At 36.2% G+C, this 13,171-nt stretch overlaps 1 protein-coding gene across 1 annotated transcript; it reads right to left on the bottom strand.

Moving 5' to 3' along the window:
* Window positions 1-3,910: 3,910 nt before the first annotated feature.
* LOC149720130 (ATP-binding cassette sub-family C member 3-like) lies at window positions 3,911-6,771 on the bottom strand. The gene is made up of 5 exons (XM_089864284.1): window positions 6,689-6,771; window positions 5,760-5,934; window positions 5,450-5,704; window positions 4,176-4,379; window positions 3,911-4,105 (listed from the first exon to the last, which is right to left on the bottom strand). The coding sequence occupies exons 1-5, from the start codon at window positions 6,769-6,771 to the stop codon at window positions 3,911-3,913; spliced, it is 912 nt and encodes a 303-aa protein (XP_089720410.1).
* Window positions 6,772-13,171: the final 6,400 nt, after the last annotated feature.

Below are 13,171 nucleotides of genomic sequence, written 5' to 3'. Positions count from 1 at the left end.
GGCCTCGCTAATTGGGTCTGCCCTTGAAAACAAACGCCTGAATCTACCAGAACCCAAAACACTACCAAGAAGTAATATTCTTGCCCCTTTCGTATTTCTGGGGGATGAAGCGTTTCAGCTGCAAGAGAACTTTTTGCGTCCCTATTCATCAAAGGAATTAAATTCCCGATCTCGAGTATTTAACTATCGACTAAGTAGAGCCCGGTAAGTTGTACTTTTTAAAAACCTTTTAAGTTATTTACAGTTTGGTAATACTTGCACACTCATGCTATATTTGTAATTGTTGAAGGCGTTGTAGCGAAAATGCGTTTGGGATATTGGGTGCAAGATGGCGAATATTTCACAAGACTATAAACGTTGCCCCAGAGAATGTTGACAAAGTTGTAAAAGCTACTGTGGTCTTGCACAATTTTCTAATATCGAAAGAAAAACACTTGAAGGCATCAGAAAAGTCATACTGCCCTCCTGGATACGCAGATTTTACTGACAATATGGGAAATTATCGCTATGGTGTATGGAACGATGAGCCAGAAAATGCTCTATATAATCTTCCAGGGTCCATGTCCAGAAACTCGACAGAAAAAGCAAAACATTGCAGAAAGATATACATGGATTACTTTTGGTCTGAGCAAGGCGCTGTTCCTTGGCAATGAGATATGCCTGGAGTTACTCGTTGAATTAATAATACCTGTGCTTTTAATAATGTGTTCTTATTAATGAATATTCTTGTGTTTGCATGTAATTGAACATGTTACTGTCAATAGTTATTTAGCCATTTAATTATAATAAGTAATAAATTTCAACAACAGAATTATTTTTCATTATTTACAACTTCAGAATTGCTTTTCCGTTTTAAATACCCCCGAACCACACCAACCAAATCCATTTCACAATCAAGTTGCATTTCTTCTGGAACCCCTGATAATAGTTGAGCTAAATATTTGCAAAATGTTTGTGGCCTTTTTTCTACATTGTTTTGGCACTGGTGAGCAATAGAAGCTTCCAAATATCCATCTATTTTGGAAATTTCCTTAGTAATTTTATCAGCAATCTCCTTCGGGTCTGTTTCTGCTTTTCGCTTCGTTTTTCTCGATGATTTGCTTGTGTCCAGGGTTATATTTGTGGAAGTAGAAGGTCCAGCAGAAGTTGGAGGCCCAACAGAAGTAGAAGGTCCAGCAGAAGTAGAAGGTCCAGCAGAAGTAGAAGGTCCAGCAGAAGTAGAAGGTCCAGCAGAAGTAGAAGGTCCAGTAGAAGTAGAAGGCCTAGCAGAGGTTGAAGACCCAGCAGAAGTTGAAGGCGCAAAGGAAGCGCATGTACTTCCTTCATTCTCTTCCTCCTCAACAGCTTCATTGTGGTCTTCTTCGTTGTTTAGTCCTATACTCTTCAGTATTTTATCAGCAGCTTCGCCATCTTCGTCATTGTATGCCAAGTTGCAAGTTGTCTCCCGACGACACACAACGTCTTTCAAAAACATAAGTTGTTTAAAGAAGGGCCATTTAATGAGCTGCATATCTTGCTCCTCAATGTATTCCTGGCCCGACTTTTTTTTACTGACAGCGTGAAAATTAGTCCTAAACTGATCCTTCAGATATTTCCACAGTGTTTTTGTGTCTTTAACTATAAATTACTTCATTTTAAATATTTTTAAACTTTGAATTTAACCATCAACTTACTGGACATGTTCATTATGTTGGATATTTCCTCCCATTTTACTGCTTGTAACTGCCTATCTCTGAAATCCGGACTTGCTTTATTCCATATTTCCGGATAATTAAAAATTACACTAATTAGCTCCTCTTTTTTTCATTATCTTTCTGCCTAATTTGAGCCTTCAACTGTTTTTCCTGCTCTTTTTTCTCTTTCAATGACATTTTAAATTGCAAGCTAATTACAAATTTTTTCTGGTCGGTATCAACAGACAACGTGACTGCAAAAATGGGAATCCAAAATGAAAACATTGCACAATATTGCGCAATTCTAGGAGTTATCTCGATATCTACTTCCTGATTGGTCGAACGAGGTCACATGTAGTTTTGCGAGAGTTCAACTCGAGCGAGAGAATCTGCCTCGGCAGATCGCGAGCGCATCGCTAAAATCGGCTTCCGCTTTCAGCAAAAGCGCGCAAATTTCAGATCTCGCCCGCTTGTGAACAGTCGCGCGGGTTCGAAAAATCGTTTCAGTTTCATCTCTCAGCTATACGCTTCAGCTTTCCGCTCTTGTATAAACGAGCCTTTAGAGCAACAATACTATCAATTTCTGCGACTTGCGAAGGCAGTGCGGAAATGGCGAACACCTTTGCACCGATTTACCAACTGCGAACGCGGTGACAGACAGACAGACAGACACACAGACACGTCCGGTGTAATACCTCTCCGTGACGTCATCGTCACTCGGAGAGATAAAAAGCAACGAAACGCGCTATGAGTGACGAATGTATTTGTTTTGCTATAGTTAAGCCAAAAAGAAAAAAGTAATTTAATTCAATACTTCTGCCTTTCACAATTAAATAGTTTAATTACTAACAAGTTATTAATTAATATTGTTCAATGGGATAATGGCTCAGCTTTCAATTGGACTGTAAGGAAAAACTAAGATCCGAATTGGACCCGACGCGAAAACAAGGGTCCAAATTGGACTCGAAAGTTAATTTTGGGGATATTGCAGGACTCGACACAGAAAAAAAAGTGTTTACAAACTAAACACTTGCCTAAACATGACAATGCAAAAGATATTTTATCATGTTTAAAAACACTCATATTTAAATAAGAATGGTGTTTAGTTTTGCAACACCTTGTGTTTAGATTCAAAATGTGTTGATCGCTTGTAATATCTAGAATTAAACATGTTTAAGGTGGTATATGTCATGTTATTATATTATAATGCTTAGTAACAAGACGTGTTTACACGTTTATATGCCTAGTTGTATAACATGTTTAGGTTTTAAACATGACTAAAGGTTTATAAGCTTAGCTTCCTATCGTGTTTAAGGGTTTATAAGCTTAGTTTCAAAGATTTTTGCAGGTTTTTGAATGGTGTTACGACGTGCGTCGGTTTAAATACATAGGTTGAAATAATTCTTGCGAAATAAGATACATTGTTTTCAGTAAAAACCGTGCCGCTTCTAGAGGGTAAACAGAAAATTTCCATTGAACTTCAAATTAGCTTTATTTAAACACTTCAGTAGCATTGCGCCGAATCCCATTCGACCGTAAAACCCTCACTTTGGCGGATTTACGATGCTGTCCAATGGGACAATCCCATTACTCCGAAAAACCCGCGCTTTGGGTTTTTCCCGATGGAATGTAAATTAAATTAACTTAAAACAATTTCCGGCCTACGTAAAATGAACACTAGATCCAAACATTTTTTAAATTATTATTTTAGAACTATGGATTATAAGAAAGAAATACTAATAAATCAGGAAAATATGACATAATAAAACCAATTGCTAATATTGATTTATTTTTTATGCTATATTCTTTATGAAAATACTTTAAGCCAGCCGTATTAAAAACATGTTACATTAAATAACACCTGGCAAACGTTGATGTTTAGCTTAGTGTTAAGATTATTCTGTGTTTACCTCTTAAACGTGATAAAATAAGAAGTGTTTCTATCTGCAACACATTTTAAGGATCCTTAAAGAGAAACAGAGATGTAATTAGACATCAACATTGAAGCAATAAACATTACCTCACACCAATGTTTAACTTTATAACCTGTTCAGATGTTGCAAACCTAAACACTTTTTTTTCTGTGGAGGGCCCGACGGGTAAATGAAAGTTCGACCCGATAACCGCGGGTAAAATTTTGGTTTTCTCAACTTGTTAAATCTGAATTATAATGTTGAATTTTATACATTTTCAAATATTTAAAACTTTTTAAACCATATGTAGGCCTAAATTACCGCTTATCTTTTGGTCGCCCGCCCCTTCAATTTGTTTGCCATTAAACTTACCAAAACTAACGTGTTCATTAAGTCCGGAAATTCAACCATTGACATCGCTAATAATTGTACCAACGTCCATGTCACGAAGGCTTTCCTCGATGTAAGAACGTTGTCGTCATCAATTAATACGTACATGGTGAAACACGGTAAAGTAATCTAAGCATTGAGAAAAATAACCATATTGATTCTTTTCAATACTTTTCTGATTATACAATTATTTTCATACCAAAAGCGGTATTATAGAATCGATTAAAACGTTTATTCCTTGAAAGAATGATTGTTTCTTCAAGATTGTAATTTCTTTTTCCCTTATTTCAAGAATGATTCTTTGGAATGAACTTTCCCAGGCGTACAACTTCAAAACGCGGATTCCGTTCAAGATTTCGCTCATCATTTTCATCCTGTTATCCTTCTGCTTCATCAGTTCAATCTTATAAATGAGAAATTCAAGAAAACACCATTAAAACAAGTCACCCAAATCAATGTTTTCGAATTAGCTAGATGTGGTTGTGGGTCGGGTGGGTATGTGCTAACCCTCGGTACTCATGTTATCTAACTCACTAATGTAATAGTCGAGATGGCCCAACAGTTGGATACGTTAAGTTTTTACCACACATAGTTAAAGTCGTCTTTCAGTGTATCGAAACTCCACACACAAAACACGAAAGGGCACACAGATCACAATCGAAGAAGCTAGTTATTTTTCACACTCGTATCTAAGAAGCTATTACAACTTTTTATAATATTGTAGGGTAAGAAAAGGTTTAAACAACAATTTTGTATTTAAATAACACCGACCTATCCTTTACAAATACTGTCCTTTTTGCCTAAAAGTGATTCTCTCATTTTAGTCACAGTATCCGCTTTTCTCGTCCCCCCCCCGCCTACTTCAAGAACCGGAACATAGACGAAATATATCGACTATATGGGATTTTCAATAAATCGGCTTAGCTGTGTATAAAATTAAACCCTAACAGATAAGCAAAATTGAATTCCAATGAAATTCGGTGATTTTTTGGGGAATACCGTGATTACCACTGTATTCTTCGTGAATTATGCAATGAGTGCAGTGATTATTTCTATTTCAACTGATTACGATTTTAATTTTGGATTTTCAAATTCCTCCATTGATTATGTGTGATTATTTCACGAAATTTGTGATTACCGAGGTGATTACAAAAGATTACTAGTAAATCATGTGATTATTTCCGATTTTCTAAAGATTTCACGTGATTTCTAGTGATTATCGGAGATTTCTGATTACCCAGAAAAATATTTTGATTACTGATGATTTTCTCAGAATTCTAGATCAGGTAATCGATTTCTGCGGTATTGTACACCTAATTATTCAATTGACTAACCCCTTGCAGTGTTATATAATAAATAAAGATGGTCTAACTATAGGCCTAACTGAAGCGGTTTTTTCCGATATTGCTCTCTGAAAATGCGCCTTTATAAAATTCCACTATGTTCCCTAGTGTTAAATTGGACAATATTTACTTGCAAATCTTTGTATTGCTTGGTGCTAAGAGAAGACAGTGGAACCAATGCGATTATGGGTACTATTCCTGCAAAGGCTGAATAACCCAGTTCTTGATACATGAAGGCGAAGCACAGAACTAATTGTACCGGGACCGACCACAAGAGACTCAGTTGCGGCGACAGAATTTGAAATCGATTCGTGTCAACGTACATCGTGTTAAGTATTTCCCCAGTTGTCAGATCACGCCGATCGCTGCTCGATAGTCGAAATGTCTGCATCGACGAAGGTAATAAATGAACTATCATCCGAGAGAAAACACTAACTTACCTTTTTGTAAAGAACGTGCATAGTGGCAGATTTGAGTCGCAGTCCTAGTTTGGTGTGGAAAATGGCGCTACCTTCTTTCAACAGAGATTGCGTAACACCGGCGAAACCGTAAAGACAAGCGTAGAAAATACCCTTCCATAAAGGATCATCGCTTGAAGAGTGATCAATAATGGCACTAAAGGTACAAGTCCTTAACGATTAATTAAACATTAAGGCACACTGCGTTACATTTGTAAACGAAAAGTAAATATTGAACTGATGTGTTAATAATGTTGGTTTTCAAAAGAAATTGGGTTACTTTTAAAATAAATTACTTTAGTAATAATTTTACTAAAATATTTTGTGTATTATTTTATTATGTATAATAATGATCCAATTGCGAACGGAAAAGAAACATATCATCTCGCATTCGTGTATAGACCTATTTACTAATCTCAAAAAGCGATACCTAGTTCACTTGTAAATTGGATATCGCTTCTTGCTAATACGTTTCCACCTTTTCCAAATATTGTCCCTAATATTTAACTTGAGTTTGTGTTGGTTAAATTTCTGAACTCCCCTTGCTCTAGTTGGTCAGGCAAGACTAACTTCATCTCAATCGATCCATTCCAATCCTAGCATAAATATTTTTGCAATTCCTAATTTTTTCCCATCAGTTGGTGCAAAAATATGCCAAGCTTCGCTTAGCGCTTAAGAACTGCTACACCGTAAAACGTTCTGAGATCGCATTTACAGAGAAGATTTACACAAAGTTTTCTGGAGATTTATATAGTTAGTTTACATAAACTAGGGATGTCAAGTTCCCGAAAAAGATCCAGTTTTCTGTTAACCGATTAAATTAAATGGCCTGTTTAACCGATCCAAAATACTGGACCAAAAAAAACGGTTTTTATCCGGCTGTTTATGATAAATGTTGAAAAATACTATACTCCAACGTAGATTCCAAGATCGAATATTGGTACCGATTAGATAGTACCGACAGGCGATAATTAACGCCGTTATCCATTGGCATTCTAGAATATGCCAATGGTAATTACTCCATGGATGGAGTAATTTTCTTGGAGTGAAGTTACTTTATGATTGCATACTATACACCTATGCCTCCTTTGATATCAGGGTTGGCACGCTGGTATCCAGTCCGGTTTTATCCACCTGGATTAAACCGGTTTAAACCACGATGAAAAATCCAGTGGATTTTTCAAAAAATATAATAATAGAGTACAGCGCAGGCACCATAAAGTGAGATGGAAGGAAAAGTTTGACCCACATGTCTTTACCTCTTTATTTCATCGAAATGGTCCATTCCCATATATTGTGGGTTATTTTGACGCACCCTTCTCCCACTGCTCCACCCGAAACTCTTGAGATCGAGTTGAATTTTTCCCCATGCTAAATTGGTTGGTCGGACCGCGCGTTTAGAAAAATCTTTATCAGACCCTGCCCTATTGAAGATCACAACACAGCCCACCCGGGCCCGACCCTGCCCCATTGAGGATCACAAAAAGAGCCTACCTGGGCCCAACCCTGCCCTATTGAAGATAATAAAAATGTCTACCCGGGTCAGGGCCGGATTAACCACTAGGCAAGTTAGGCAATTGCCTAGGGCCCGGATATCTGAGGGGCCCGTAATCAGCTAGTTTTCCAAAATTGAGAAAATGAAAAACCAAAAAATATATTCCCCCTCTTTCTCTACCAAAACATAACGTCACTGACACCATGGAAAAGCCAGGTGAAATGTAACGGCAGCGTAATGTTGGAAAAACCGTTACCCAAAAACATGGCAATTTATAAAGGAAGAAAGAAAAAGACGAAAAGAAACTTAAAAATTCAATGGAAATGTATTTTGAGAAGACGTAATCCTCGGAGAAAGAAATTTCATTTTGAATCGTGTTGTTACTGACCGTCATTAAACACTGGGGTTGCATTGTATGATTCCTTGAGAAGCTTTATTCGGGGTGGTCGTGATAATTTGAAATAATTTAAATAATTGCTCAGCTCACAAAAGAGATAATTTACAAAAGTAACGAAGAAAGGGGAAAAAAATACGTAAATATGTTAAAGGCGCAGGAAAGAACAAGGCGACCCAAGGGTTGGGCTCGTAATAGTAGCCACATCGTACAGTACTTGACAGGCGTACAGAAAATTTAAGTGAATAGCCCTCGATGCGCTACCTGAACTGTTTTAAAATGATTACTTCATTTTTTACTTCTGTTATAATTATAATAGTGTGACACGAACGAAAAACGTGAGTACCCCCACGATGAGCATCCTTTAACAGTGTTTAAACGAAATACCCGTAAATGCCCATTAAAAGAAGTACAGAAAATGAGAGTGAATAACCCCTCGTTGCCCTAACAAAAATAATAACCCTTAATCCTTACTTCAATAAATTTACTTACATTATAATTGTAATATTTAGGGCCACAAGTTAGTGCTTTTTTTAAATTCTTCTCGATTTGTGGAGAAATACACGTAACTTCTAATAATTAACATCTCCTTAAGGCCATTCTAAATTTAACGTCGGAATATACTTCTTTTTGCTTTTGAAAATTCTCTCGATTTCTTTGAATTTTGATATAGGGGAGCGGGATTGAAAGCGTGAAACCCTTATTGTCAACTGGTGACAGGAATTTTAAAGGGAGTATTAAACCTTCCATTTTAATTAAGGTAACACCATAATCCTTTATCTCGCTTTAAATATGTCGAGCAATCGTAAAACACAATTCAAAATGCTAACCCTTACTGATACAATTAAACGCAGGGGCGTCGGAAGTGTTTTGAAGTTGGGGGGTAAATAGGGGTAAATCAAGCTATAAAAAGGGCCACTTGAAATTAAATGTTTTCAGAGATGACCGATTTAAAAGATATTTTAAAGGTCGGAGTCGTAATTAAGCCCAATCTATGGTCTTAGATATTTCCAGTCAAAAGAAAGGTCACCTCATAAAAGGTCTACGGCGAAATTCAATTACAGAATGCAAAGCATCCAAAAATAAAACAAACATTCATTTGAATTGGATTAATTTTAAATAATAAGTTAAAAATTTGCTGAGCGAGCGAAGCGAGCTCCACGATTTTGGACTTTGATCAACTGTGATCTCGCTATTTTTTCGTTTAAACCGTCATAAGACAAATATATTAAGTTTAACTTTGTGGTCGAGAAGATAAATAACACCGAAAGACTCAAAAATCCAAAAAAAATGGCAAATAGTAACTAATTTTTGGAAAAGTGACTTTTAGTAACCGAATTCGAAAAAAGTGACTTAGTATCAGCCCTGGACCGTATTTCTCAAGGGGTGAGACTACTATTAAAGAAATTCAGAAAGTATAGCTAAAATATGCTTTACAATTTTTTGTAATGCAGTAGGTCCTAAAATATAGCAATTTTTTATTTTTAATCTAAAATTTAATACCTAAATGAATACAAAGTAAGAAAATTAAAAACCAAATGTGAGGGGGCTGCGCCCCCTCACATTTCGTTAGAGCAGGGGCTTGAGCCCTCCCTGCCCCCCGGTTCCGACGCCACTGATTAAATGCAATGCTTAAAGTTACTATTAAAATGCCCATCCTCCTAAAATACACGAACCAAACGAGGCCAAACTAAGAGCCTCATCGTAGATGTACATCATACGATGTGGCTAAAAACAAACTGAGTGGACCGGGCGCTTTCAAAATAAAAGTGTTTTACGTCGTATCTAATGACAAATACTAAAAAACAATCTGAAATTAACAAGGACACTGATGAAAAGTTCAAACCTATTTTTAACATTCATGCCCCCGATGAATCTTTCTCTGGAGCTTTCCAAGAATTGGCAGAAACGTATTGCAATGATTTAAATTTTGAAGAGCTTGAAAACGAACTGCTACATTTCAAGCATTTCGTGAAGAATGAAGAAAGCAAAAACCCAGAATTCTTTCATTCCTTCATTCGTACCAATAATATCATTTCAACTTTTCCAAACTTAGAAATATTTTTGAGAATTTAGTTGTGTTTGCAATGCAAGTGGCGAAAGATCCTTTTCAGCTTTAAAAAGAGTGAAAAACTACCTAAGAACCACATTAGCCCAGTAAAAATTAAATTCTTTATCTTATATATATTGAAAAGGATTTACTAAACAACTTCATAGACTATGAAGAGATAATTGATAAATTTCTTGAGTTAGAATGAAAGAAATTTAACTATTGAGTTCAAAAAGAAATTTAAATATGCAGTTAAGTGTTAAGTCAATTAAAGGTATAGAAAATAGTATGTCTCTTAGATTCTCTTAAACTGTGGTCTGTTGGGGGGCTGGGGGCCCGGGTCTAAGGCCTTGCCTAGGGCCCAAAATATTGTTAATCCGGCCCTGACCCGGGTAGACGGTATGAAAACCCTACCCGACCCGACCAGCAAAAAGTTTTAAGTCATTTTCTAACTAAAACCTAGGATTTTTCGACCCGATATATGTCGGGTTGTATTGAAAATTCTCGATTAAATCAGGGGCCCTACTCATCTCTAAGGCAAATGTCTATAGTTTTAAGAACATTTATGTACAATAAAAATGATTCTCAATCAGACGGCCTAGTAGAAGACAACGATCGCACTAAATGTAAAAAGAAGTGCTAAAATTTAAGCACTAAAGAGTGGTTTAAAAAAAGCTGGATAAAACCAATAAAATCCGGTTTAAACCAGCAAAAAACCATACCAGTGGCTTTTTCAAGAAAAATCCGGATTTTTGCCAACCCTGTTTGATATTGATAAGTACGGGGGGACTCTCTAGTTTTCCCTTGGTTCCTGCCAGCCCCGATGCACCCTTACAAAAATCTTCTTAAGAACTCTTAAGAAAATTCCTTGGGAAATTTATTTGGAAATCCTTAAGGCGTTCTTTAGGAAATTGGGGAATATTGGCCTCTTTATCTTTGGAAATTACTTTGGAAATATCTATGGAATTTTGTTGGGAAATATCTTTGGAATTTTGTTGGGAAATATCTTTGGAATTTTGTTGGGAAATATCTTTGGAATTTTGTTGGGAAATATCTTTGGAATTTTCTTGGGAAATATCTTTGGAATTTTCTTGAGAAATGTCTTTGGAATTTTCTTGAGAAATGTCTTTGGAAATATCTTTGGAATTTTCTTGGGAAATATCTTTGGAATTTTCTTGGGAAATATCTTTGGAATTTTCTTGGGAAATATCTTTGGAATTTTCTTGGGAAATGTCTTTGGAATTTACTTGGGAAATGTCTTTGGAATTTACTTGGGAAATGTCTTTGGAATTTACATGGGAAATGTCTTTGGAATTTACATGGGAAATGTCTTTGGAATTTTCTTGGGAAATATCTTGAGAAGTGGGTAAATTAATTTAGCCATTTGAAACGAGGATAGTTTTTACACGCAGAACCATATCCCAATACAGGGAGTGTAGTGAACTACACCCCATATAGCGAAGGAAGTTCTCGCATGCAGTGTGAAATTGCTTATAAAGTCACACATTTAATCGACTTAAAAACATCCGTAAACGGCAGAAAGTTTTAACCTTGTGCAATTGTACGTGGTACTATGTGGATTTTGGAGGCTTTAACGGCCAAGCAGTAGATACAGACGTTGTTGTAAAATTTAATAATGTATATTCACTGAGAGTTTTTCAAGTATCAGAAACACGTTTAACCTAATTTTCTCTACAATGTTTATTAAAAAATATTTATTTTGGACTCTAATTACGCTCGAAATAAAGATAAAACATGCAATAAGAGAATTAAGCAAAAATTCCGACTGACAGCTTAGATTCCCTGTAAATCTAAACATAACGATTTTAATTATATACTCTTATTTTACTTTTAAAGAATTAGTACCAGCCGGGAGTGTGGCGCATTCCTGTAAGCCAAGCTTCTGGGCGGCAAAGTTTGAGGGAATATGACACATGTCGGCGATCCTACCCTATAGGTGCCGACTTCCACGTGTCCGCCGGAGGTGACTTGATCCCCACACCCCTTCCGTCACCTCCCAAGTAAACCTCATTTCCTTCCCTGCTTAAACACATACTGTACCCTGACTAATCGCATCCTTGTCGCGGACGTATGTGCCGTTCTTACATTGAAACCTCCACAATACAAAAAAAAGAGTTAGTGCCATAATTTTCGTCATCCACAAACTTAAAATGCGAAAAACTTTGGAAAATAAACCCTAAACCTTCTTTGGAAATTGATCTAAAGAATTTCGTTGGAAAATATTCCCTAGACGTTCTTTGGAAATTGATCTCAAGAATTCCTAAAGAATTTCGTTGGAAAATATTCCCTAGACGTTCTTTGGAAATTGATCTAAAGAATTTCGTTGGAAAATATTCCCTAGACGTTCTTTGGAAAATTATCTCAAGAATTTCTTTGGAAAACAACCCCTAGGCCTACTTTGGAAATTTATCTCTAGAAATCCTAAAGCATTTCTTTAGAAAATAATCCCAAGAAATTCTATGGGAATTTATCTCTAGAATTCCTAAAGAATTTCTTTAGAAAATAATCCCTTGACCTTCTTTGGAAATTTATGTCTAGAATTCCTAAAGAATTTCTTTAGAAAGTAATCCCAAGAAATTCTTTGGAAATTTATATCTAGAATTCCTAAAGAATTTCTTTAGAAAATAATTCCAAGACATTCTTTGGAAATTTATCTCCAGAATTCCTAAAGAATTTCTTTAGAAAATAATCCCAAGACATTCATTGGAAATTTATCTCTAGAATTCCTAAAGAATTTCTTTAGAAAATAGGCAAAAGACATTCTTTGGAAATTTATCTCTAGAATTCCTAAGGAATTTCTTTAGAAAATAATCCCAAGACATTCTTTGGAAATTTATCTCAAGAATTTTTTAGGAAATTCCAAGGAAGTCTTTGGAAATAGTTTCTTTAGAAAATGATCCCAAGGGCTCCGTAGGGTTCCAATGAAATTCCTTTAGAACTCTTAAGAAGATTTTGTAAGGGATACCGCCATACCACCTGTTCTCCTCCCGCCAAACGGTACTACCACACCAGCACCTGTGCGCAACGCACCACCTCATCCTGTTGCTGGTCCACCAACGATGGTCCTTCGCCGCTCTTCGCGACCGCATCAAACCCACGTCGTTTCATTGCTGAAATCTAAAGGATCCCTTACCTCAACATGAACTGTTTTTGTTTTGTATTTTAATTGCATGTTTCATTTTACTTTCGTAAATTTTTTTTAAGGGAAGGTATATTGTTATATCTAATCAAGCGCATATATAAAATGTACAATGTATACACAAGTCTTCCATTCTCTCACACACTAAAGATATACTTGGAACAAGAAAAACCACTATACTTGTAACTTCTAGAAACCCCTAAAGAAATAGTCTGGGGCGTAGCCCCTGAGTTCGTGCCAGAAACATGCACAGAGCAGAACGAATGTAAAATCTTCCCTTCTCATTAAACGATAT

Source organism: Phalangium opilio, unplaced genomic scaffold (genome assembly GCF_054372755.1).
Source record: "Phalangium opilio isolate 3A_F unplaced genomic scaffold, DU_Popi_V2 ptg000002l_1, whole genome shotgun sequence".
NCBI classification, from domain to species: domain Eukaryota; kingdom Metazoa; phylum Arthropoda; class Arachnida; order Opiliones; family Phalangiidae; genus Phalangium; species Phalangium opilio.
Note: the sequence above shows the minus strand (reverse complement) of the source record. Positions and strands in the feature narration are given on the sequence as shown.

Excerpts from the sequence above, each read along its gene's own strand:
- LOC149720130 (XM_089864284.1), bottom strand. The coding sequence starts at position 6,771 with ATGCCAATGGATAACGGCGTTAATTATCGCCTGTCGGTACTATCTAAT. Across the intron at positions 4,380-5,449 it reads AGCAATACAAAGATTTGCAA|ATTGAACTGATGAAGCAGAA; the intron begins GTAAATATTGTC and ends CTCATTTATAAG. Across the intron at positions 4,106-4,175 it reads ATTCTATAATACCGCTTTTG|ATTACTTTACCGTGTTTCAC; the intron begins GTATGAAAATAA and ends CTCAATGCTTAG.